Here is a 27,901-nt window from a genome sequence, read left to right as displayed (position 1 = left end):
GCATGGGTACCTACTGTTGTGTCCTGTATGTGGCAATGGCTGTCACGATGTTCTTTTGTCTTTGTCTTACCGCCATTAGGCCTCAGGGTGGTGCTGTTTCCTCCCTAGTGTGATTTCTTTTGGGGGTTTTTTCCCAGTGAGTCGCCGCTAGCCGCGATCTCCATCAGACTACGCTCAGACAGTTTTTTTTCTTTCTTTTTTATTTTTTCCTTTTTTTCCCCCTTTTTTTTCAAACGTCTTGATGATGGCGGAGGACAGCGAATCCGCCGCCAGCCAGCAGAGCTTGGAGCTGGACGACCAGGACACCTGCGGGATAGACGGGGACAACGAGGAGGAGAACGCGCAAGGGTGCGTACGGCCTGTCGAACATCATAGTTTTTTTGTGTTTATCTGAATGTGTGCTCGGTGGCTAATTCAGTTAGCCTATACAAACACAACCAGACTACCCGCCGTAGTCTGGTTGTGTTTGTATAGGGGACCGTCCTTTTAAATTAGCAGCCTTGCTAAAAGTTGTGGTTTAAAACAGTCACAGCGCCATTTTTTCAACGACTTTAACATGGTGTCTTGACTTTAGTGGAAGGATGTCAGGCAGAAACGTTAGCGAGCTAGTGTTGGGCTAGTGCAGCTGTCATTCGTTGCTATGGTAGCTAACGTTAGCCCCCTGCCTCCCTGCCTGCCTCAGAAAGAGAGAGAGAGAGAGAGAGAGCGAGAGAGAGAGAGAGAGAGAGAGAGAGTGTGTGTGTGTGTGTGTGTGTGTGTGTGTGTGCGTGCGTGTGTGTGTGTGTGTGTGTGTGTGTGTGTGTGTGCGTGTGTATGTGTATGTAGTGACTCGAATCCATATTGCCTAAAAATGTGACTTTGTCCTCGTGCCCGTAGGAGTCCAGGTGGAGATTTGGGGGCCAAGAGAAAGAAGAAGAAGCAGAAGAGGAAGAAAGAAAAGCCAAGCTCTGGAGGAGCCAAGTCAGACTCTGCCTCTGACTCACAGGAGATCAAGGTGAGCACTCTGTCTTTCAGGACCATTTTATATGAGCTTGAATGGCTTTCCCCTCTCTTTTACCTTGTCATCTATAAGCAGGAGTAGTGTAAACTTAAAGGGCACATGTCGTGAAGAATGACATTTTAATTGTTTCTATACCACACAGTGGTGGGCTGTGCATATAGTACCTTGGCCTTCTGTGCGGCCTTACCAGACTTAATCCACCTCTATTACGCCGCAATTATAGAAACCATCAGTACTATACAAAAACGCAATATAGCAGCACGCAACATACAGTTCGGAATTGATATCTCGCTAAAAATATGAAAAACATTACCAATTTAAATAAACTACAGTGGTACCTCCTTGCGAGTGACCCAATATTTAGTTTTTTTCGATATTAGCTGTTGCTCTTGCGGCACGGTGAGCGACTGCTTAGCACATCCGCCTCACACTTCTGAGGCCCCGGGATCAACTCCAGCCTTACAGTGTTGAGTTTGAATGTTCTCCCCCATGCCTGCGTGGATTTTCTCCGGGTACTCCGGTATCCTCCCAGATTCCAAAAACATGTATGGTAATGTAGGTTAATTGAAGACTATAAATTATCCGTAGGTGTGAATGTGAATGGTTGTTGTTTATATCCAGAGGTGGTTAGGAACGCGCTACATTTATTCAAGTAACATTTTGGAAACATTGTAGTTGTCAGAGTAGTTTTAATAAAGTATACTTTTTACTTTTGCTCGAGTATTTATCTTAAGAAGAAACTGTACTTTTAGTCTGTTACAATAATCTACATGCCGCTTTCATTTATCAGTAATTGCGTGCAATCTATTTTTAGACTTTCGTTTTCGACTTCCGCATCGGGCGCCATTGCTCCAATCCACCGTGATTACCACAATGATGTTTGACTCAAGTTCACCAATCAAACGACACAAGAAAGTCACAAGTCCGCACACAAAGTCTTCTATTGGGCTTTGCGGGCCAATGAAAGTGAGTCGTGACAGCCGTGCAGGACTTGTGTTTACATTGCAGACTGTGAAAAACAACACCTTTAACATGCAGCGGAGACTCATCTATCAGATTGCCAGATGGAGAAGCGTGATTCGTCGATCCAGAGAATGCTTCTCCATTATTCTACAGTCGAGTGGCGATGTACTTTACACCACTGAAGTCGACCCTTTGCATTGTACTTAGTGATGTATGGCTTACACGCAGCTGCTCGGCCATGGAAACCCATTCCATGAAGCCCTTTGCGCACTGTTCTTGAGCTAATCTGAAGACCACATGAAGTTTGGAAGTCTCTAGCGATTTACTCGGCAGAAAGTTGCCGACCTTTTCGCACGATGCGCCACAGCATCCGCTGACACAGCGCCGTCAGTTTACGTGGCCTACCGCTTCGTAGCTGAGTTGCTGTCGTTCCCAAACGCTTCCACGTTCTTATAATACAGGTGACAGTCGACTGTGGAATATTTAGGGGAGAGGAAATTTCATGACTGGACATGTTGCACAGGTAGCATCCTATCACAGTTCCACGCTGGAATTCACAAAGCTCCTGAGAGCAACCCATTCTTTCACTAATGTTTGTAAAAGCAGTCTGCATGCCTTGGTGCTTGATTTTATACACCTGGGGCCATGGAAGTGATTGGAACACCTGATTCCAATTATTTGGATGGGTGAGCGAATACTTTTGGCAATATAGTATATTTTTATTTTATTTTACCTGGTTAATGAATGAATGAATGAATGAATGAATATTAAGAGATTTTTGCTCCTGAACCTCAGCGCAAAGCATCGGCACTGCGGCACATCAGGGGAATAAGGTGTTACCTTCATCTTCACATGATTTTAAGTTGTCGTCTGTGAGGCTACGTGAGGAATTTGTTTTTAATATAGTTCATGTGTTACATAGCATTAAACATTCTGTTTGTTTCAGAAACACTTATTTTCTTGGATTTATCGAGTATACCTCAATAAATCTGACATGCATGTTTCTGAAATGTGATAGGAAACAGAAGTACTTGAAGAAAATGTGGAGAACATGCAGACTCCACATTGGAGGGCCGGGGCTAAGACTCTGGGTTCTGTATTTGTAGGCTCAAATGCCGGTGAATCCGGATTTTTGTTCTGGGCTTGTTTGCCAATTTGGCAGACCGGTCTGTGGCAAGCTAGGCATTCTGGCGTAGCTGAGGGAGTGTCTTTGGATATACGCCGGGCGAAGTGACAATTTAGTTGCTGAAAGTCAATGTAATTTACACCTGCTCAGACCACATCTAACTGCCGGCGCAGGCGAGACCGCTGGCCTCAGGCAATTTTGATGAATTTGATCGGGCACAGGCAGACAGATACTTAACTCCGTGGACATATTTAAGCCGTCAGCCAAGTTATCATCTGCTCATTCTGTATACCCGCTCACATTGTCTGTTGCCACACCGGCCAGAGCAGTGATAATGCTCCACTCATGCACGGATCACTGCGATTACGCATCGTCCTCTTCCGCACAGATATGTCTGTGTTGAGACTGCGAATTGCGCCACATTTAAAGAGAATTAGAAGAGCTGCTTTAATTGGCGCTTGATAAAGTCGTCAGTTAACACTCCCATAGTGGCACAGTCCGCCCAGTGGTCTAACCTGCCTCTGGCGCACGGTTGCGCTGTCTGCCGTATTTACCACATTTACAAAAATCTGGAACGATAAGGAAAAAGTGACATTATAATCTCTGTAAATTCCGGGTAATGTCTGCTTAATTTTGTGAATGTTTACAAAAGAAACAATATTTACGTGATTGAAAATGCACCACATTGTCCGACACATTTGCGGTAGGAAAGAAAATCTTTCATTCGTGACTGTTTGTCATTAGTTTTAGGTCTGACTTAAAATTGTTTCTGATACGGGGCTGCCCCTGCATAATACCGTACAAATGACACCCAACTTGGTGCAACGCTGGTCAAATACAGTGGGTGTAGCTACACCAGTCCAGCAATAAGGCCACGATTCGTACTGATGTCCAGATTTTCATTTATTTCTCCTCCTCCACCTATGATGTCACAAAATCCCGAGACGCAGTGAAAACGTGTGCACTTCCTGAACACAGTGTAAATGTCTCTGTCCATACCATATTCCTGGTTCCACATCTGTCCCTAATGTCTTCCTGCTTCTTACCAACCAACAATTCCACACTGCTTCAAACTCAATATCTGGTGCTGTGTGTACATTCATGAGGGAAAAAATGAACTTGAATGATTTTAGCAAATGGCTGCAATATAACAGAGTGAAACATTTAAGGGGGTCTGAATACTTTCCGTACCCACTGTAGCATTTTTCATGATCTCAGGCATTTTAGAGCCACAGGCGGCGGGAAATTAGGCAGAGACGGCTGCCTTCAAATTTTATATGCAGGAAAAACCCTGTCCAAGTGTAAACTTAAATCAACCAATAATGTAATGTAAAATTTTAATACATAACACTCATTACACTGCACCTCTTGATAGCAAGTGAGAGCTAAGAAGTTAACGTAGGAGTCTATATCTTCACTCAGCGCTCCTTCTTGACAAACAGCACAAACACATGGATTAAAATATACGACACCAATCACAGAATATCCTCAGTCACTTGTTCAGAAAAGTTGGTCAATACTAAAACTTACTTCCGGTGGATACTCCTCCTCTTACGTTCCTCTTCTCTGACCACCATCCGTCTTCCAGAAAAGCTGAACACAGACAGAATTCATGAATGCTTTGATGTTTTCCCAAAAGAGGTCAGTGAAGTGTGTTGACATCACGCATTAACACATCCAAGGCATAATTTTTTTCCAGAATATGTTGTTTAAACTCCAAATTTAATCAGATTTAAGGTGTTCACGCTTTGAGGTACAATACAAACTCTTTTATTGTTCTATCGTTCTTAAAGCCCTCCATGTATAATGTCACTCTGCAGAATCCTGGCCTGCCCATGCAGAAGCTGCAGGACATCCAAAGAGCTATGGAGCTGCTTTCCTGTCAGGGCCCAGCTAAGAGCATTGATGAGGCAGCCAAGCACAAGTACCAGTTCTGGGACACACAGCCGGTGCCCAAGTTAAGTAAGTGCACAGTAATCTCAGTATATCTTCTAATTATGGACTGGCAGAGTGAAAAGAAAGCAACGGTAGTAAATAGTCGATGTCATGTTGAGGAAATGCAATGGAACCTCCAAAGTCAGACATCCCATAAGTGGTAAAATTTGGAGGCCAGCCAAAATTTTAGGGAAAAATATGCTCTTAAGAGTCAAAACCTGAAACTCAAACCATCAACACGTGATGTCAACAAAGCTCTGTTCTTCAATCCAGCCCACCGAGCATTTACATCATCAAGACATGTAAATGTTGCATTCATTAAGCCAAGAGTTGGTTAATTAAAATGTGTATTCATTTTTTCTTGTTTTAATTAGTTTAGCTAATAATTGATTAATGATCAAATGAAACCTAATAATAAAAGTAATAATTTTGTATGTTTGAAGTAATTGCTTAATTAATTCTAATTCAGTCCATTATAAATAATATTAGTTATTGTATTATTTATTATTAACTATGTTGGTGCTATGCAGATGAAGTGGTGACAGGCCATGGCCCGATCGAAGCCGACAAAGAGAATGTTAGGCAGGAGCCATATTCCTTACCTCAAGGCTTCATGTGGGACACTCTGGATCTCAGCAATGCTGATGTAGTGAGTACAGCTAAAATCGAAAATGCAAAAAATACATGGTTTAACAGGTCATAAAGTCATGAGGTGTTGCTTTGTTTTTCAGCTGAAGGAGCTGTACACGTTGTTAAATGAGAACTACGTGGAGGACGACGATAACATGTTCCGATTTGATTACTCACCAAGCTTCCTCAAATGGTAAACTCTTGTTATTGGTAATGTCAGTCACATTTTTATTTTTTTTCAGAAGCACTAAATAAAAATGTAAGTCATAGTTGAATTTAGTCACGCTAGCACGGTGTACTAGTGGTTTTGCGCATCTGGCTCACAGTCCCGAGGTTTAGAATTCGAATCTCATGTTTTCCCTATGCGTGTGTGGGTTTTCTTCAGTATTGGCTCCCTTCACAAATTCTTATATTTTTGCATAGTTTCCCCACTTTAGGATTTTGTTCCCTGGCCCTGTGTGAAAAAGTAATTACACCCCTTGTTAAATCATTAATTAATTGCGATTAGTCACACCTTTTGGTTAATTTTCACGGATCACACCCAAGCCTGATTACCTCCAGACCTGTTCAGTCAAGATATCGTCTAAAAACAGAATCTGTCCCGACAAAATCAAGTCCGACTAAAGATCTGAAAAAGCTGCAACAAAATGACACGATCCAAAGAAATTCCAGAATAGTCGAGAAATAAACTAATTGGCATCTATCAGTCTGGAAAGGTTTTACAAAAGCAATTTATAAAGCTTTAGGATTCCAGAAAACCATAGGGAAAACATGGAACAGTGGTTAACCTTCCCAGGAGTGGCCGGCCTACAAAGATTACCCCAAGAGAACAGCAATGACTCATCCAGGAGGCCACAAAGGAAGTCAGGACAACTTCTAAAGAACTGCAGGCCTTCTTGCCTCAGTTAAGGTCAGTGTTCACTACACAACAATAAGGAAGAGACTGGGCAAAAATGGCATCCATGGCAGAGTTCCAAGGGAAAATCACTGTTGACCAAAAAGTACATAAAGGCTCGTCTTACTTTTGCATCCGAATGATTCCCAAGACAGCACGGTGGAGGACTGGTTAGCACATCTGCCTCGCACTTCTGAGAGCCAGGGTTAAAATCCGAACACCCCTATGTTGAGTTTGCATGTTCTCCCCATGCCTGCGTGGGTTTTCTCCGGGTACTCTGGTACATCCCCAAAAAACATGCATGGTAGGTTAATTGAAGACTCTAAATTGCCCATAGGTGTGAATACGAGTGCGAATGACTGTTTGTCTATATGTGCCCTGCGATTAGCTGGCGACCAGTTAAGGGTCTACCCCGCTGCTTTGCCGGGGTCAGCTGGGATAGGTTCCAGCACGTCCCCGACCCTAGTGAGGATAAGCGGTATGGAAAATGAATGGATGAATGATTCCCCAAACGTTTGGGAGAATATTATATGGACTGATGTGATGAAAGTTGAGTTTTTTGGAAGGTGTGTGTCTCGTTACATCTGGCATAAATGTAGAACAGCATTTCAGAAAAAGAATATCAAACATGATGGGTGGTAGTGTGATGGTCTTGGGCTACTTTCTCCTTCAGGACCTGGACAACTTGCTGTGATTGATGAAACCATGAATTCTGCTCTTTAACAGAAACTCCTGAAGGAGAATGTTCAGCCATCAGTTTGTGAGCTCATGCTGAAGCGCACTTGGGTTCTGCAGCAAGATGACAATCCAAAACATAACAGCAAGTCAACTTCTGAATGGCTTAAAAAATACAAAATGAAGGTTTTGGAGTGGCCTAGTCAAAATCCAGCCTTGAATCCGATCGAGATGCAGTGGCATGACCTGAAAAAGGCCGTTCGTGCTCACTAACCCTCTTCTTTTTTTTTTTTTCTGAATTCAAACAATTCTACAAGGAAGAGCTGGCCAAAATATCTCCACAGAGATGTGGAAGACTTATTGCCAGTGATAGAAAGCGCTTGATTTCAGTTGTTGCTGCTGGGGATGGTCCAACCAGTTATTAGGTTTAGGCGGTCATTACTATTTCACACAGGGCCAGGTAACTTTGAATATTTTTTTTTTCCCTTAATAAATGAAATCACCATTTAAAAAACAGCATTTTAGGTTTACTGGGGTTATATTTGTCTGACATTTACATTTGTTTGATGATCTTAAAGTGGGTAAACTAAGCAAAAATATAAGAATTTGAGATGGAGGCCAATACTTTTTCACGGCACTGTATGTGCCTTGCAGTTGACTGGCGACCAGTCCAGGCTGTACACCTCGTCTCGCCCAAAGTCAACAGGGATAGGCTCCAACTCAACCGTGACCATAATGAGGACAAGCGCTATCGAAAATTATTGGATGGATGGATATTTTTACTTGCACAAAAATCTTAACTCACCAGAAATATACTTTTTACTGTCAATCATCTCTCCAAAGTATTCATAATCCATGGCTGTTGACACTTGTTTCATTACAACAAATTGAGGGTAATTGGCTTTCCTGTTCAACATGTCATCATTTGTTTTGACTGGGGCAGGTGTGGTCTAATGCAGAAATATGTGTTTCAAGACAGCAAATGGGGATACTCATCATAAGCAGTGAAACATCTTTTCATTGGTTGTTTGGCTTCAGGTTTAGCAGGACAGACAGAAAAACATAGAATGTATTTATAAGAAGGCAAAATCATCAAGTGGAGATATAGTATAAGGTTATGATAGGACACGTTGGTGAGGACTTTATGATGATGATAAATTCATATTCATCAACCCATTTTGCTTTTATCAGACTTTTGGAACAAAACAGTTGAATTACTTTAATCTGGCTGTCCTGGGCCTAAATTAGAACCTCAATTCAGCAGGCATAACAAAGCGCTCCTTCCACCCTCTTCTGTCCATTCTGTTCTTTTCCCCAAATAAGGCGAGAGAAAATCAAGATATTTCATATCACACTACAGCTCATTCAAATGTAAGCATGAACATTTCAAACTATCACAGAGCCACAGACTTTGAGCCCCTGATGAACTAGATATGTTATATTGCTTCACATCACAATGTATCTAATTAAATGTATCTTCATCTTTAACATGAAGCATGTGCATTGCCTTTAACCGTGTTCTTCCTCCTTAGGGCTTTACGTCCGCCTGGCTGGTTACCTCAGTGGCACTGCGGAGTGAGAGTCTCTTCAAATAAGAAGCTTGTTGGCTTCATCAGTGCCATCCCGGCAGACATCTGCATTTATGACACGTGAGTATTCATAATTGATCATCCATACCCACCAGTAATATTGAAAATTCCCCCTTTCCAAAGATAATACTGTAGGTGATTGTCAGAAATTGTCTGGCTTCTGCTGATTTTTAATTTTTTTTGTACACAGAACATAAGTCAGTTTTATTTGGAGTACGGTATGTTTAATGGTAAATATATTTATATAGGATCAAATTGGATTGCCCAGTGAGATAGTTGAAAGAAAAAGTATGTTAACCATTTGGAATTAGATTTCTGAATAAATTCATCATAAAATATTATAATGTAATCTGATCTTTATCAATGGCCCGAAGATCAGTGTTGTTGGTGAAACCGCCGTACTGCAAAGTTCCCCGGTGGGGTTGGTGAAACAGCTGTCCTCCCAAGGGTCGCCTCATTCAATGGGAAGAATGGACTTTACGAGCCCTTTTTCAACAAGACGTGAAAGACAGATTAAGAGCCTATCTCACTGGCCTCGAGACTAGCTGCCAACCCAATGGTGACTCGTGTCTCTGCTGGTTGCGGAGACGTCTTTGTTGACGTCTCTTGGAGTCTCCTATGGCAGTGTTCCAAGGCGAAAACCACTGCTGACCAAAAAGAACAGTCTTGTCTGTCTTCTGCAAAAAAAAAAAAACAAAAAAAATAAAAAAAAAAAAATCTCAATGATTCCCAAGACATTCGGGAGACTATTATATGGACTGACGAGATTAAAGTTGAGCGTTTTGGAAGGTGTGTGTCTCGTTGCATCTGGCGTAAATGTAGCACAGCATTTCAGAAAAAGAACATCATAGCAACGGTCAAACATGGTGGTGGTAGTGTGATGGTACTGGGCTGCTTAGTGCAGTGGCATGACCTTAAACAGGGCGTTCATGCTCAAAAACCCTCAATTTTTGGTGAATTCAAACAATTCTGCAAGGAAACGTGGGACAAAATATCTCCACAGAGAAGTGAAAGATTTGTTGCCAGTATAGAAAACGCTTGAGTTCAGTTGTTGCTGTTGAGGATGGCCCAACCAGTTATTCGGTTAGGGGGCCATCACTTTTTCACACAAGGCCAGGTAACTGAATTGTTTTTTTTACCTTAATAAATTAAATCACCATTTAAAACAACATTTTAAGTTCACTTGGGTTATATATGTCTGATATTTACATTTATTTGATGATCTTAAAAATGTAAATGGTGAAACTAAGCAAAAATATAAGAAAGAGAAAATATAAGAATTTGAGATACCAATACTTTTTCACGGCACTGTACATTAAAGGGCCCATATTTTGGCTATTTAGACCTCTATAGAGTGACTCTCTAACATGGTACATGGTACGTGTCACTTTCATTTATAAAAAAACATCTTGCTTTTATCATACGAGTGTCCAAAAAAGGCCCCTCTGACAGCTACTTCTATTTGGCCCAGTTTTGTATCCGCTTTGTCCATATTTGGCTAAGACCGACCCCAGTCCTCTGATTGGTTATCTCGGTGTAGAAGACCCACTTGTGAGAGCACACGTTTGTTATGTTGACAGTGCTGGCTTGGGAGTGTAAAGGGAAAGCGGAGATTTTCGCTCGTGACGTAGATAAACTCGAGAAATTCGAATGACCTGATTTCAGGCCTCTTGGCAGAGAACAGTCTAGAACTCAGGAGTACGTCGATGATTTTAATTCATATTTCACATGTTTACTGAGGGACCATAGAGCCGATATTACATCCCAAATACTAGAAAAGGTTGGTTTGGTAACATATGGCACCTTTAATGTGTTTTCCTATAAGCTTAATGTCGCTTTAATGTCACAAAATAATATCACCAATCTGTGGAGCAATTGTTACCAAAATTTATATGGACACCTCTACCAATGTCCACTTAATCCTCTGAAAATATCAGAACAATCGCCATATTATTTTGGATTTTACCAAACGTCCTCCTATACCCTTATATAGAAAAAGCTTAATGTCGATTTGTCACAAAGCTGCGAGCAATCGTTACCAAAATTGATGTGGACACCTGTACTCATGCCCACTTCAACCTCTGAAAATATCAGAACGATTGCCCTATTAGTTTGGATTTTAACAGACGTTAAATTGTCTTCCTCATTAGAGGACTGTACCTGTCGGTGGTACCCCAGCTGAGCCCAGAACAGGCACACACAGCACGCCCGTGCGCGCAAACATGCATAATACATATATATATATATATATATATATATATATATATATATATATAAAGAATATATACGCTGTATATAGGCCTATATCAGCGACTACCGGGTGAAGTGGTTGTGATGTCTGGAGACGTCTCCCAGACAGCTTCCTGGTGAAAGCACAAGCAATATTTTGGTCTCCCAGGTCCCGGAGTTGCCACAGTCTCAGTGATGTCTCCGCCAGTGAGATAGGGGTATAACTATCCCCAAGGAAAACACACACCCATAAATAGGGAAACTCCACACCTAAAATTTTAGAACTGAAGAAGCCTTTTGCATTCAAAGTAAAATGTCTTCAACTAACAATAACAGTCCAGTTGATTGATTCAACCTTTGCAGATTACCACGACCTGGATGACTGAGAATCTACACAGACGCTGTTTCTAATTTACCACAAGTTGTGGCCACTGAGTGTCTGTACTACACATACAGTGGGTACGGAAAGTATTCAGACCCCTTAAATTTTTCACTCTTTGTTATATTGCAGCCATTTGCTAAAATAATTTAAGTTCATTTTTTCCCCTCAATGTACACACAGTACCCCATATTGACAGAAAAAAAACAGATTTGTTGAAATGTTGGCAGATTTATTAAAAAAGAAAAACTGAAATATCACACAGCCATAAGTATTCAGACCCTTTCCTGTGGCACTAATATATTTAACTCGGGTGCTGTCCATTTCTTCTGATCATCCTTGAGAGGGTTCTACACCTTTATTGGAGTCCAGCTGTGTTCAATTATACTGATTGGACTTGATTAGTAAAGCCACACACCTGTCTATATAAGACCTTACAGCTCACAATGCATGTCAGAGCAAATTAGAATCATGAGGTCAAAGGAACTGCCTGGAGAGCAGAGAGACAGAATTGTGGCAAGGCACAGATCTGGCCATGGTTACAAAACAATTTCTGCTGCACTTCAGGTTCCTAAGAGCACAGTGGCCTCCATAATCCTTAAATGGAAGACATTTGGGACGACCAGAACCCTTCCTAGAGTTGGCCGTCCGGCCAAACTGAGCAATCGGGGGAGAAGAGCCTTGGTGAGAGAGGTAAAGAAGTGTGGCTGAGCTCCAAAGATGCAGTCGGGAGATGGGAGAAAGTTCTAGAAAGTCAACCATCACTGCAGCCCTGAGTGGCCCGACGGAAGCGTCTCCTCAGTGCAAGACACGTGAAAGCCCGCATGGAGTTTGCTAAAAAAAAAAAAGAAAACACCTAAAGGACTCCAGGATGGTGAGAAATAAGATTTTTTTGGTCTGATGGGACCAAGCTATAACTTTTAGGCCTTAATTCTAAGCGGTATGTGTGGAGAAAACCAGGCTCTGCTCATCACATGTCCAATCCAGTCCCAACAGTGAAGCATGGCGGCAGCATCATGCTGTGGGGGTGTTTTTTAGCTGCAGAGACAGGACGACTGGTTGCAATCGAAGGAAAGATGAATGTGGCCAAACACAGGGATATCCTGGACGAAAACCTCCTCCAGAATGCTCAGGACCTCAGACTGGGCCAAAGGCTCACCTTCCAACAAGACAATGACCCTAAGCACATAGCTAAAATAACGAAGGAGTGGCTTCAGAACAACTCCATGATTGTTGTTGAATGGCCCAGCCAGAGACCTGACTTAAACTCAATTGAGCATCTCTGGAGAGACCTGAAAATGGCTATCCACCAACGTTCACCATCCAACCTGACAGAACTGGAGAGGATCTGCAAGGAGGAATGGCAGAGAATCCCCAAATCCAGGTGTGAAAAAAGAAAGGCTCATGGCTGTTTTAGCTCAAAAGGGTGCTTCTACTAAGTACTGAGCAAAGGGTTTGAATACGTCTGTCTGTGATATTTCAGTTTTTCTTTTTTAATAAATCTGCAAAAATTTCAGCAATTCCGTTTTTTTCTGTCAATATGGGGTGCTGTGTGTACGTTAATGAGGATAAAAATGAATTTAAAGGATTTTAGCAAATGGCTGCAATATAACAAATTGTGAAAGATTTAAGGGGATCTGAATACTTTGTGTACCCGCTGTCGGTCTTGAATGCTCAAACCTGCATTTGTGCCGCTTCAGGTTGAAGAGGATGGTGGAAATTAACTTCCTGTGTGTCCATAAGAAGTTACGCTCAAAGCGTGTGGCGCCAGTGCTCATCAGAGAGATCACGCGGCGGGTCAACCTGGAAGGGATATTTCAGGCTGTGTATACAGCAGGTGTCGTGCTGCCTAAACCAGTGTCCACATGCAGGTAAACATTCATGACCTCTCAAGACGACTTCTTTACAATGGACCAAAAATACAAACCCGAATTCCAATGAAGTTGGGACGTTGTGTAAAATGTAAATAAACCTTTCAACCTATATTCAAGTGAATTCACTCCAAAGACGAGTTATTTAATGTTAAAACTAATGAATGTCATTGTTTTTTCCCAAATATTTTCTCATTTTAAATTTGATGCCTGCAACACTTTGCAAAACATCTAGGACAGGGGAAACAAAAGACTGGGAAAGTTGAGGAATGCTCAAAAAACACCGGTTTGGAAACATTCTACAGGTTACTTGGAAACAGGTGAGTGTCATGATTCAGGTATAAAAGGAGCATTCCCAAATGCACAGTTGTTCACAAGTAAGGATGGAGTGAGGTTCACTACTGTGTGAACAACTGTGTGAGCAAATAGCCCAAGAGTTTAAGAGCAACGTTTCTCAATGTACAATTGTAGGAAATTTAGAGATTTCATAATCTACGGTCCATAATATCATGAAAAGATTCAGAGAATCTGGAGAAATAGGACCTGTGTTCTAGGCTGAAAACCAACATTGAATGCCTGTGACCTTCGATCCCTCAGGGGGCACTGCATTAAAAACCAGCATCATTGCGTAAAGAATATTCCCATGTGGGCTCAGTTACACTTCAGAAAACCATTGACAGTTAACACAATTCGTCGCTACATCTACAAATGCAAGTTAAAACTACCATGCAACGCGAAACTCATATATCAACAACACCCAGAAACGCCACTGGCTTCTCTTGGCCCGGGCTCATATGGACTGACGCAAATTGGAAAAGTCTGCTGTGGTCTGACAAGTCTACATTTCAAATTGTTTTTGGAAATCATGGACGTGGTGTCCTCCGGGCCAAAGAAGAAAAGGACCATCCGGATTCTTGTCAGTGCAATGTTCAGTAGCCCGCATCTGTGATGGTAAGGGGATGTGTTAGTGACCATGGCATGGGTCACTTGCACATCTGTGAAGGCACCATTAATGCTGAAAGGTACATACCGTTTTTGGAGCAACATATGCTGCCATCCAAGCAATGTCTTTTTCAGTGATGTCCCTGCCTATTTTAGCAAGACAATACCAAGCCACATTCTGCACGTGTTACAACAACATGGCTTTGTAGTAAAAGAGTAGTAGACTACACTAGTACTAGACTGACCTGCCAGCAGTCCAGAACTGTCTCCCATTGAATATTTGTGGTGCATTATGAAGCGCCAAATATGACAATGGCGAGCACAGACTGTTGGGCAAAAGGAAAGGAAACTACAGCAGTGGTAAACATGCTCTTGTCCCAGCTTTTTTGGAATGTGTTGCATACATTTAAAAAAAAAAAAAAAAAAACTATTTCCAATAAAAAAAAAAAAAGTTTAATTTTGAACATTGTCTTTGTACTATATTAAACTGAATATAGGTTGAATAGGATTTACAAATCATTGTATTCTGTTTTTATTTACAAGCCCAATTCCAATGAAGAAGGACGTTGTGTTAAATATAAACAGAATACAATGATTTGCAAATAAATCATTGTATTCTGTTTTTATTTACAACCCCAATTCCAATGAAGAAGAACGTTGTGTTAAACATAAATAAAAACAGAATACAATGATTTGCAAATTATGTTCAACCTATAATTAATTGAATACACTACAAAGACAAGATATTTAATGTTCAAACTAAATCATTAACTTAGAATTTTTATGGCTACAACATGTTCCAAAAAAGCTGGGACAGGTGGCAAAAAAGACTGAGAAAGTTGAGGAATGCTCATCAAACACCTGTTTGGAACATCCCACAGGTGAACAGGCTAATTGGGAACAGGTGGGTGCCATGATTGGGTATAAAAGGAGCTTCCCTGACTTGCTCAGTCATTCACAAGCAAAGATGGGGCGAGGTTCACCTCTTTGTGAACAAGTGCGTTAGAAAATAATTGGGCAATGTTCCTCAATGTACAATTGCAAGGAATTTCATCATCTACGGTCCATAATATCATCAAAAGGTTCAGAGAATCTGGAGAAATCACTTAATGCACAGCGGCAAGGCCAAAAACCAACATTGAGTGCCCCGTGACCTTCGATCCCTCAGGCGGAACTGCATCAAAAACTGATATCAATGAGTAAAGGATATCACCACATGGGCTCAGGAACACTTCAGAAAATCAATGTCAGAAAATACAGTTCGGCGCTACATCCGCAAACGGCGCCGGCTTCTCTGGGCCCGAGCTCATCTAAGATGGAGTGATGCAAAGTGGAAAAGTGTTCTGTGGTCCGACGAATCCACATTTCAAATCGTGTCCTCCGGGCCAAAGAGGAAAAGAACCATCCGGACTGTTATGGACACAAAGTTCATAAGCCAGCATCTGTGATGGTATGGGGCTGTGTTATTGCCAATGGCATGGGTAACTTACACATCTGTGAAGACACCATTAATGCTGAAAGGTACATACATGTTTTGGAGAAACATATGCTGCCATCCAAGCAACGTCTTTTTCATGGACGCCCCTGCTTATTTCAGCAAGACAATGCCAAACCAGGCGGCAAGGTGGACGACTGGTTAGAGCATCTGCATCACAGTTCTGAGGACCTGGGTTCAATCCCCAGCCCCACCTGTATGTAGTGTGCATGAATTTGAGCAATTAAGGGTTGCTTGTTATCTGGCTGCGGCACGGTGGTCGACTGGTTAGAGCGTCAGCCTCACAGTTCTGAGGACCCGGGTTCATGTTCTCCCCATGCCTGCGTGGGTTTTCTCCGGGCACTCCGGTTTCCTCCCACATCCCAAAAACATGCATGGTAGGTTAATTGATGACTCTAAATTGCCCGTAGGAGTGAATGTGAGTGTGAATGGTTGTTTGTTTGTATGTGCCCTGCGATTGGCTGGCAACCAGTTCAGGGTGTACCCTGCCTCCTGCCCGATGATTGCTGGGATAGGCCCCAGCATGCCCGCGACCCTAGTGAGGAGAAGCGGCTCAGAAAATGGATGGATGGAATGCCAAACCACATTCTGCACGTGTTACAACAGCCTGGCTTCGTAGTAAGGGTGCGGGTACTAGACTGGCCTGCCTGCAGTTCAGACCTGTCTCCCATTGAAAATGTGTGGCGCACTATGAAGTGTAAAATATGACAACGGAGACCCCGGACTGTTGAACAGCTGAAGCTGTACATCAAGCAAGAATGGGAAAGAATTCCACCTACAAAGCTTCAGCAATTAGTGTCCTCAGTTCCCAAACGTTTATTGAATGTTGTTAAAAGAAAAGGTGATGTAACACAATGGTAAACATGACCCTGTCCCAACGTTTTTGGAACGTGTTGCAACCGTAAAATTCCAAGTTAATGATTATTTGCTAAAAACAATAAAGTTTATCAGTTTGAACATTACATATCTTGTCTTTGTAGTGTATTCAATTAAATATAGGTTGAACGTGATTTGCAAATCTTTGTATTCTGTTTTTAATTTATGTTTAACACAACGTCCCAACTTCTTTGGAATTGGGGTTGTACATTTAGGACAGCGTCCCAACTTCATTGGAATTGGGGTTTGTATATAGAAGGTGATCCTGGTTTGGTTGCAAACCCAACTTGATGAGAAAGCCAACGAAGTACAGTAACAACTTTTCTCTTGTTGTATGTCGTGGTCCAGGTATTGGCATCGTTCTCTAAACCCCAGAAAGCTTGTGGAAGTTAAGTTCTCCCACCTGAGCAGAAACATGACCCTGCAAAGAACCATGAAACTCTACAGACTACCAGATGTAAAGCCTCCCTTCAGCCAACCGTCTCTTATTAGAGTATTTACTTCATGTAATTGCTCATTGTCCCTGCCGTAGAGCATAAAAACAGCGGGGCTGCGGCCGATGGAGCGGCGTGACATCCGCCAGGTGACCGACCTGCTGCAGAAGTACTTGAGACGGTTCCAGCTAGCACCTTCTATGAGCGATGAGGAGGTGGCTCACTGGTTCCTACCACAGGAAAACATCATAGACACATATGTCGTCGAGGTAGCTGAAATACACTAATCAATGGAAAGCAGTTTGAGCATAAAACTACTGTTTGAGAATTTATTCAAATTAAAATTAATGTGCTGCTCATAAATGCTGAAACGACCGGTCATAAAATAGTTTGAGCATTTATTCGCAGCAAACGAGTTATGATTCATAATTCAACGTACGAGTAGGACATCAAATAAATGCTCAAAGTGCTTGCCATCCGTTTGAGAATTTACCAGGATTCAAATATCCTAGTAGTGTGCTAAATTGTCTTTCTAGTGAGGACAGAGCGCATACTAGTACATGGACCTTAAACTGGATATTGACTAAATGGTTAAACACCTTCCATACTCATAGCTGAAGCATGCTCGCCATCTTGAAGCTGCCCTTGTGTCCCGCAGGGTGTTGGTGGTGTATTGACCGACTTCGCTAGTTTCTACACTCTGCCCTCCACTGTGATGCATCACCCCCTACATAGGAGCTTGAAGGCCGCGTACTCCTTTTACAATGTTCACACACAAACGCCGCTACTGGATTTAATGAATGACGCCCTGATCATCGCCAAACTGGTAATTCAGTCATCTGTATTCATAAGGAGCAGCACAGTGTTCTAGCGCAGGGTTCCCAACCTTTATTGAACCAACGCACATATTTTAAAATAGAAAAGTCTCAAGCAAAGCAAAGCAAAATTTATTTATTTATATAGCGCATTTCATACACAAGGTAACTCAATGTGCTTTACATGATTAAAAGCATTTAAAGCAAAGAAAAAAATAACCGCTTATAAACATTTAAAACAAAGAGAGAGAGAAAAATACAATTAAAACAGCGTACAGTGCAAGAAATATCATTTAAAAGTGGAAATGCTCTAATAACCATGAGAAAAAAAGAGTTTTTAACCTGGATTTAAAAACATTCACACTTGGGGCTGACGTCACTTCTGTTGGCAACTTTTTCCATTTGTGTGCAGCATAATAGCTACATGCTGCTTCACCATGTTTGCTTTGGACTCTGTGCTCCACTATTTGACCTGAGTCTGTCAATCTCAGAGCCCGACTGGGTTTATGTTTCATTAGCATTTCTTTCATGTATTCAGGACCTAAACCATTTAGTGATTTACAGACCAGTAGCAGAATTTTAAAATCTATTCTAAAGCTGACTGGGAGCCAGTGTAAAAACTTTAGAATTGGAGTAATATGCTCTGACCTCTTTGTTCTGGTCAGAACCCGAGCTGCAGCGTTCTGAATGGGTTGCAGCTGTTTAATGCTCTTTTTGGAGAGTTCAGTCAGAAGACCATTACAATAGGCAGGTCTACTTGAGATAAAAGCATGGATGAGCTTCTCCTGGTTTGGAGCTTCTCCTGGCACATGCAAGCCTTCACTCTGCATATGTTCTTTAGATGGTAGAAGGCAGTTTTAGTAATTGATGTGATTTGACTGTTGAAAGTCAGGTCGGAATCTATCAGAAGACCAAGGTTTCGGACTTGGTCTTTGGTTTTTAAAGAGAGTGACTCCATGTATTTACTAACATCAATCCTCTTTTCTTTATTGCGAAAAACAATTGTCTCAGTTTTGTTGTGGTTTAATTGAAGAAAATCTCATCATTTATCTGTTTTAGACTGACAAAACACCTCAATTGAACTACAGTCATCTGTAGACACTGCTAGATATAACTGTGTGTCATCTGCATAGCCATGATAGTCAAAATTAAAGTTTGAAGAATTTGACCCAAGGATAGCATATACCGGCTGAACAAGAGGTGTCCAAGAACTGACCCTTGAGGGACCCCTTAGGTCATTGCCATTCGATGAGATTGAACACTTCCAATGGTTACAAAATAACTCATTTCCTCCAGATAGGACCTGAACCATTTAAGGACTGTTCCATTTAGTCCTATCCTCGTTTCCAACCTGTTAGGCAGTACATTATGATCGACTGTAAAGCCACACTGAGATCCAACAAGACCAGAATTGACATCTTTCCCCCGAGTCAGTATTCAACCTTGTATCATTTAGCACTTTGATAAGAGCAGATTCTGTACTGTGATGAGTTCGAAAACCTGATTGAAATTTGTCAAAAGGTCCATTTAAGTTCAAGAAATTGCTGAATTGATTAAAATTAACTTTCTCAACAATTTTGGCTATGAAAGGGAGATTTTATATGGGTCTATAGCTTGCTAACATGGAAGCGTCCAGCGTTCTATTTATTTTAGAAGAGGCTTAATGGCAGCTACTTTATATATTCACTGCCAGCCTTCCCAGTTAACATGGCTATTTGACTTCTAAAGCCATCAATGGCAGTGAATGTGTTAAGAGCTTTAGGAAACTTGCCTGACTGAAGTGAGCAATTGATTATTTGCTGCGAATCAGCTAGCACAGACTTCACAATAGCTTTGAAAAAGTTAGATGGTATTGAGTCAAGACCGCTCGTTGATGGTTTCAGCTGCTGAACTATCTTCTCTCCAGTTTTTTGGTCAACTGTATCAACTTCTGACATGGTAATAGAGTTTTTCCTTGGTGGCTTCAGATGTAGTATCATTTTGCTGATTTGTGCTGATATTTAACCTGATGGATTGTATTTTCTTTCACTAAAATAAGCAAATTCATTGAATTTATCTACTGTTAGGCGTTCTGGAGCTATCTGATTGGGGGGGGCGGGGGGGGGGGGGGGTTTGTGAGCTTGTCAACCACAGCAAACAGAGTGCGAGTATTGTTGACGTTCTTACTGATGATTTCAGAAAAGTGTTGCTGTCTAGCCCTGACTAACTCTTGCTTAAAATTGCAAAGCCTTTGTCTGTAGAGGTCATAGTCAATTTGGAGTTTGGTTTTTCTCCACATTCGTTCTGCTTTCCTGCACTTTGATTGAGAGGTCTTTACCATCATTGTGCTCCTCCACGGTGTTCTAGGTCACCTCAAGAATGTCTTAGTTTTAATAGGAGCGACAGCATTCATGACATTTGAGATTTTCCAGGTGAAATTATTAAATTGTAAAAGTTCCTCAACTGTCTCAGCATTTGTTTGTGGCACATCTATGGTCTCCATAAACTTAGTGGCGGCACTCTCATTTATGTACCTTTTCTTAATAGACATAGAGGTTGTCTGAACATTTGGAAGAATCTGTAATTCAAAAATTACACAAAAATGGTCAGAATTAGCCATATCCTTAATGTCAACTGATAGAATTTCAACATCCTTTGAGATGACCAGGTCTAACATGTGACCTTGAGTGTGGGTTGGACTCTTAATATGTTGAGAGAGGTCAAATGTGTCTAGTATAGCACAGACTTCTTTAGATTTTGTTTCCACGATATTGACAACATGAATGTTAGTCTCCCGTTATGACAACATAGTAGTCAGTAGAAATAACACACAGTAGTTCTGAAAAATCCTCCATAAATTTTCTATTCTATCTTGGAGGTCTATAAATTATTAAAACAATAACCTTTGGGTCACCTTTAACTAAAAAACAGATATTCAAAAGAACTAAAATCACCCAGTATAATTTCTTTACACTGAAAGATTGCTGGTGTTGCCTCATTTAAAATTGTATTATAGCTACTTTCTTTGAACCATGTTTTTTTTAGTAGCAAAAAGGCAAACACCAAACAAAAAATTCACAAAAAGCATACACACTGAAAGTATTATGATCTTGTCTCAATTTACTCACAAATGTCCTTACTTAATGTGAAATGTAGGCCTGTTTAGTTGAACACAGAGCTATCATTGTGTCGTATGAATGGCAACAGGTGGATACACAAATTAATTGTACCTTCTGCTATCTAGTGGAATGGCATCTAATTGTTCTGCCTGTCACTCTACGCAGCTGGCATTATTTAATAATAATTATTATTTCTTTATTAAGTGAAATTGGATAATTCCCCATGGCACAACTGATGATCTCATGGCACAGTGGTTGGGAATCACCTGTTTACCAGTTAGGTGCATTTTTTAACACATATAATTCACAAGATTCCTTCTCTGTAGGTGGTTTGGAAATCTCTGGTCTAGTGATTAGCATTTCTGCCGTAAAGTTCCAAGGTTCTGTGTTTGATTCTCAGCACCAGCCTTCTGTTCACATGTTCTGCCTGTGCTTGTGTGTGGGTTTTCTTCGGGTATTCCAGCATCCTCCCACATTACAAAAACTAGCATGTTAGGGTCTTAGTTCTCTTAATAGTCCTTAGATGTATGTGAATGTGAGTGTGAATGGTTTTTTTTGGGGCGGGGGGTCTATACGGGCCCTGTGAACAAGAGGACACTATAACAGTTAACCAGTTGTCGGCCAGCACTACCACCTGACAGTAGCAGCAGCCGATATAGCAAGATGATGTAGGGTGACAGGTGAGCTGAAGCCTATCCCATCTGGGTGAGATGCAATGTTTTTGGAATGTGGGAGGAGGCCAAAGTTCTCTGAGAACACCCACGTAAGCAAGGAAAGAACTCCAAACAGGAAGGCTGGGGCATAAACCTCAAAACGGTGTGGCAGACTGCTAACCAGTACTATTACCGTGCTGCCACGCAACCTTATATCTTGTATTTTAAATAAATAACATTAATGTCTGCCTGGCTAATACTAGATAACTTGATCTGCCTAAAAGTAACTGGACTCCAGAAGTCTGCGGAGCTCCAATAGGCAAATGAATCTGAACACTGACAGTAGTTGTATTTATTTTTCACAACAGAAAGGCTTTGACGTGTTCAATGCCTTGGATCTAATGGAGAATAAAGTCTTTCTGGAGAAGCTCAAATTTGGTATAGGAGATGGAAATCTGCAGTATTACCTCTACAACTGGAAATGTCCACCTACGGATGCTGATAAGGTCAGTGAGCAGGATTTGATTATTGTTGAATTTTTAAAGAAAAAAAGGTATCTCATAAAGAAATGTAAATCTGTGTTTCAGGTTGGTCTGGTCCTTCAGTAGCCCCGTGCCTTTACGGCTGCTACAATAACACATGCACGCAAGCATACATTAACGCATCCACACACATACACATACAATGAGGACACAAAGTCTGGCAATTGCACACACAGGTCACCCGAGACAGACTGCTGTGGGAAAACAACCTTGTTACCAGGAAGATTTTTTTTTTTCCAAGTGCATTTTTTTCATCTCACTTGAAGGTGAAAAAAGTAAAAAAAAAAAAAAAAAAAAAAAAGAAAGAAAACTGTTGAAATCTTCAACATTCTGAATGTGAATGTCATGTTATGCCTGAGACGTACGCTCACATTTAAAACAAACCAGTGTGGCATGCATGGAGATCACCGGCATGCCCTCAATGTCATATGTAAGTAAATGCGAAGACTAATGAGAAACTGTTTCTCATTTTTGAAAGTTATGTTGTCCTTCAATGCTACTGCAACTCACCAGTAGAGGGCTGTTCATGCAATGTACAGTCAACCCCGCTATTTGCGGGGGTAGGGACCGTGAATAGTGAACATTTGCAGATAATTGACCCCCATTATAACTGCATTGGGGGGGGGGGAACATTATAAAAGAATTGGGCGAAAAAATTAGCAGATGGGTGAAATTGCAGGTTCTGAACTGCGAGCACGCAGGGTTCCACTGTATATCATTCCTCTGCCAGGTACTTTGATTTATTACTTCTAGGTACATACACACTTGTACACTGTCATACAGTTATTAAACCAACCGGTGCATTGACATTTATTATTTATTTATTTTTTAAATGAAAAATCAAGTTACCTGTACAGGGTGATGTCATACACTCAGTTAAGAACTTATCTTTTTTTTTTTTATGTATTTTTTTTTTTTATAAAGAATGTATTACATCAATGAAGCACATCTTTTCAGTTTAGAAAAAGTCCTCAAAGTGGCCCATGCTTGAAAACCTGCTTCGGTACTTCTAAGTGTGAAAGTGAGCTGCTACAATGCTATGGTATTAAACTAGCCATTAAAGGTGTGGATGGGGAACTTGTGGCCCTCCGACCCGCCTTCAATTCTAAATAAACCTCAATGGAACTGTTACAAATGACCATAATATTTGCTACTCACAAAAAAATAATAATAATTCAGGAACCTAAAATACACCATAACCTTCTCTAAACTTTTAAATATATGTCAAACTGATCAATATTGCAGAACTCTTTGCACAACTTACTGTTCTCTAAACAAGGTGCCTAATGTCAAAATGAATAACAGGTGTTTGATCCATGAATTGACCAACGAGCTTTATTGTTTTTTGCATATAATCATTAACTTAAGAATTTTATGGCTGCAACACGTTCCCAAAAAGCTGGGACTGAGTCATGTTTACCATTGTGTTACATCACCTTTTCTTTTAACAATATTCAATAAACGTTTTGGAACTGAGGACACTAATTGTTGAAGCTTTGTAGGTGGAATTCTTTCCCACTCTTGCTTGCAATGGGAGACAGGTCTGGACTGCAGGCAGGCCAGTCTAGTACCCGCACTCTTTGACTACGAAGCCACGCAGTTGTAACACGTGCAGAATGTGGTTTGGCATCGTCTTGCTGAAATAAGCAGGGGCATCCATGAAAAAGACGTTGCTTGGATGGCAGCATATGTTTCTTCAAAACCTGTATGTACCTTCACAGATGTGTAAGTTACCCATGCCATTGGCACTAACACAGCCCCATACCATCACAGATGCTGGCTTTTGAACTTTGCGTCCATAACATTCCGGATGGTTCTTTGGCTCTTTTCCCTGGAGGACACGACGTGCACAATTTCCAAAAACAATTTGATATGCGCACTCGTCGGACCACAGAACACTTTTCCACTTTGCATCAGTCCATCTTAGATGAGCTCGGGCCCAGAGAAGCTGGTGGCGTTTCTTGGTGTTGTTGATAAATGGCTTTTGCTTTGCATAGTAGAGTTTCAAGTTGGACTTACGGATATAGCGCCGAACTGTATTTACTGACATTGGTTTTCTGAAGTGTTCCTGAGCCCACGTGGTGATATCCTTTAGACATTGATGTCGGTATTTGATGCAGTGCCACCTGAGGGATCGAAGGTCACAGGCATTCAATGTTGGTTTTGGGCCTTGCCGCTGATTTCTCCAGATTCTCTGAAGCCTTTGATGATATTATGGACCGGAGATGATGAAATCCCTAAATTCCTTGCAATTGTACATCAAGGAACATTGTCCTTAAACTGTTTTCTCATGTACTTGTTCACAAAGAGGTGAACCTTGCCCCATCTTTGCTTGTGAATGACTGAGCAATTCAGGGAAGCTCCTTTTATACCCAATCATGGCACCCACCTGTTCCCAATTAGCCTGTTCACCTGTGGGATGTTCCAAACAGGTGTTTGATGAGCATTCCTCAACTTTCTCAGTCTTTCTTGCCACCTGTCCCAGCTTTTTTGCAACATGTTGCAGCCATAAAATTCTAAGTTAATGGTTATTTGCTAAAAACAATAAAGTTTATCAGTTTGAACATTAAATGTCTTGTCTTTGTAGTGTATTCAATTAAATATAGGTTGAACATGATTTGCAAATCATCATATTCAGCTTTTATTTGTTTAACACAACGTCCCAACTTCATTGGAATTGGGGTTGTACTTGTGAATTTTGACATTCAGCTCTTTGTAAGAGAACAGCGAATTTTGCAAAACAAAGTACTCAAACGTTGCACAGTTTAAATGTGCAGAAGTTCAAATTAAGCTCACCTGTAAAGGTTATCGTGCATTTTACATTCATCCTAAAATTTCACCGAAAATACCCCAAACTTTTTGTGAATAGTGTTTATTTCTAATTTCATACATTTAATATAGCCCTCAGAGGACTTTATTAAAAACTCCACCTGGTTTAAACCATCAATTTTACACATGCATCTTTTTCAACCACAATCACGTCGGCAATTAAAGCACCACAAGTTAAAAACAACGAGGTCGGAACAGACAATAAGCGTAAAGAGAAGACCAGTCAACAACAAAATGGCAAATTCTCTGTCTTCCTGTTATGGTTGGGACAATATTGAGTCTTGTGGGGAAATGAGCATTTAGTTGTTCAATCAGAGAATAAGCTGCTTTAAAGCATTTCATTTTTTGGGCATTTCATATGTATAAATATGCTGTCAATCACCTTCCCTGTTCAATGATTCCTTCCAGAGAGAATTATTGGAAGTTTCGAGGGAAAAGGGGCTATGTTTGATATTTGGGCTTTTTCCTTGTTTTTGATGTCTTCATCGCTGTCCATTTTATTTTGCTTTCTACTCACACTGTGTTGAAACAAATCTACTGTATTTTTTCAGAGTCTTGTCGTGCAGCTAAATGCGTGGGAAAAGTTCTGATATTTATGATTGGTCTCACAGTTTTCCTAAATCCAAACGGGGTAACCAGAGAACTGTGATATGATTGAGTTCATCTTGCTGTTTTATTTTAAAGTGAGCCTCCTCTGTTGTTCGGTTCTCACATTTAAGATGTCTTCTTTTTGTGTGCTTTTCCTCTCTTCCCTTTACAACACATGAAGAAAGCACAGTCTGCTTGAATTAAAGCTCTTTTTATATATATAAATATATATATATAATTGAAACCTTGAGTGAGTTGCATTCACCAAGCTGGCTGAACTTTTTATGTACCACACAGACTGATGCTGGTTGTATCCAATACTTGTGAATGTTGCTGCAATGATTCTAGTATCAATGTTACGAGCCAGCCACACCCTTTAGTGACAACCCCGGCCCTGAGAACCTGCCTTATTTGGAAAATGTTGTTGTTTTTTTCCTAGGAGTTGGATGTTATGGGGTAAAGTAACACATACAGCTTTATCAAACTGAAGAACAATATTTTTATTCAAATCCATTGTAAGCTGTGAAAAAGGCTGACAGAACTTGTACCAGCATCATTTTAGACCATATGACACAAAATGCTATTAACAAGCTGTTTGAACAAACGCTGCCCACACCAGCATGGATATTTGAATAAATTCACCTGACAAAATCAACAAGGCTGATTATACCTGTCTTTTCATGTTTTGCATTTTTGGGAAATGCTATGGTGTTACTTGACCACTTCACTTTCTCCTGATACCATACAAGCTTTGAAACCGTTTCCCCCCCCCCCAAAATTAACTTCCATTAAATTCCACAGAAATAAATTGTTTTTTTTCTTCACCGACTTACAATTTCTTTGAGATATGAGTTCTAATACAGGGTATTTTTTTTACTTTAACTTGCGGGCATGAATTTGAGATACGAGCACTATATGGTGGTAGTGAACTCAACTCACTTGACAACAAGCAGCAGTTTGTTAGTTTATATGTCTTAAAAAAAAAACAAAAAAAAAGAGGCTTTTAAGCTGTTTAATGCCATTCCTCAAAGTTTACTGTCAAACTACCCATAAAACAAATGGAATTACACAGGTATTTAAAACAACCATATGCATAGCTTTGACTCCACTTGAATTGCTAAAAAATAACACCATAGACAGCGTAACGAAAAGCATCTACAGTTGAAACCAAATATTTACATACACTATGTAAAATTATGTTTTTTGTCTCATTGTCTGACATGAAATCAGACTAAACCTTTCCAGTTTTAGGTTAATGAGGATTACCAAAATTATTTATATTTGCTAAAGGGCAGAAGATTATTTTTTTTAGGCAATTTGTCATTACATTCTTAAAAGTTACATTTATGGTACATATAGTAAGTTACCAGTATGCCTTTAAACAATTGAGGAAAACGTAGATATTTCTTTGGAAGCTTCTGATAGGTTTATTGACAACATTTGAGTTAATTGAAGACACACCTGAACTACAGTACGCACACAAAAAACACTGCTTCTTTTTGTAACATCATGGGAAAGTCCGGTTCATCCTTGGATTAAATTTCCAGATGCCTGAATGTGCCACATTTTACATGCAAGATGGGTTCTATGTCCTAGAGATAAACACTTTGGTCCGAAAATGTGCATATCCACCAAAGTACAAAAGAAAAAGACCTTATAACAATACTAGCTGAAGCTGATCAGAGTGTGTCATTATCCACAGTGAAATGAGTACTGTACTGACATGGGCTGATGTTTATACAACCCCAATTCCAATGAAGTTGGGACCTTGTGCTAAACATAAATAAAAACAGAATACAATAATTTGCAATTTATGTCCAACCTATATTTAATCGAATATGCTACAAAGACAAGATACTTAATGTTCAAACTGATCAACTTTTTAGCAAATAATCATTAACTTAGAATTTTATGGCTGCAATACGTTACAAAAAAGCTGGGACAGGGTTATGTTTAGCACTGTGTTACATCACCTTTTCTTTTAACAACATTCAATAAATGTTTTGGAACTGAGGACACTAATTGTTGACGCTATGTAGGTGGAATTGTTTCCATTCTTGCTTGATGTACAGCTACAGCTGTTCAACAGTCCGGTGTCACCGTTGTCGTATTTTACGCTTCATAATGCACCAAACATTTTCAATAGGAGACACGCCTGGACTGCAGGAAGGCCAGTCTACCACCTGCACTCGTTTACTACGAAGCCACACTGTTCTAACACTTGCGGAATGTGGTTTGGCATTGTCTTGCTGAAATAAGCAGGGGCGTCCATGAAGAAGATGTTGCTTGGATGGCAGCATATGTTTCTCCAAAACCTGTATGTACCTTTCAGCATGA

At 40.6% G+C, this 27,901-nt stretch overlaps 1 protein-coding gene across 1 annotated transcript; it reads left to right on the top strand.

The window, feature by feature from the left end:
* Nucleotides 1-142: 142 nt before the first annotated feature.
* Nucleotides 143-26,303, top strand: nmt2 (N-myristoyltransferase 2). Its single transcript, XM_061674049.1, has 12 exons — nt 143-348; nt 877-994; nt 4,910-5,051; nt 5,555-5,673; nt 5,756-5,847; nt 8,757-8,873; nt 13,122-13,292; nt 16,954-17,062; nt 17,138-17,308; nt 17,698-17,865; nt 21,974-22,111; nt 22,193-26,303. The coding sequence occupies exons 1-12, from the start codon at nt 242-244 to the stop codon at nt 22,211-22,213; spliced, it is 1,473 nt and encodes a 490-aa protein (XP_061530033.1). The 5' UTR covers nt 143-241; the 3' UTR covers nt 22,214-26,303.
* The last annotated feature ends 1,598 nt before the right edge of the window (nt 26,304-27,901 follow it).

The sequence above is a fragment of the Phycodurus eques genome, chromosome 4, assembly GCF_024500275.1.
Source record: "Phycodurus eques isolate BA_2022a chromosome 4, UOR_Pequ_1.1, whole genome shotgun sequence".
NCBI lineage: Eukaryota > Metazoa > Chordata > Actinopteri > Syngnathiformes > Syngnathidae > Phycodurus > Phycodurus eques.
The sequence above is the reverse complement of the archived record's forward strand: the minus strand, read 5'-3'. Positions and strand labels throughout refer to the sequence as shown.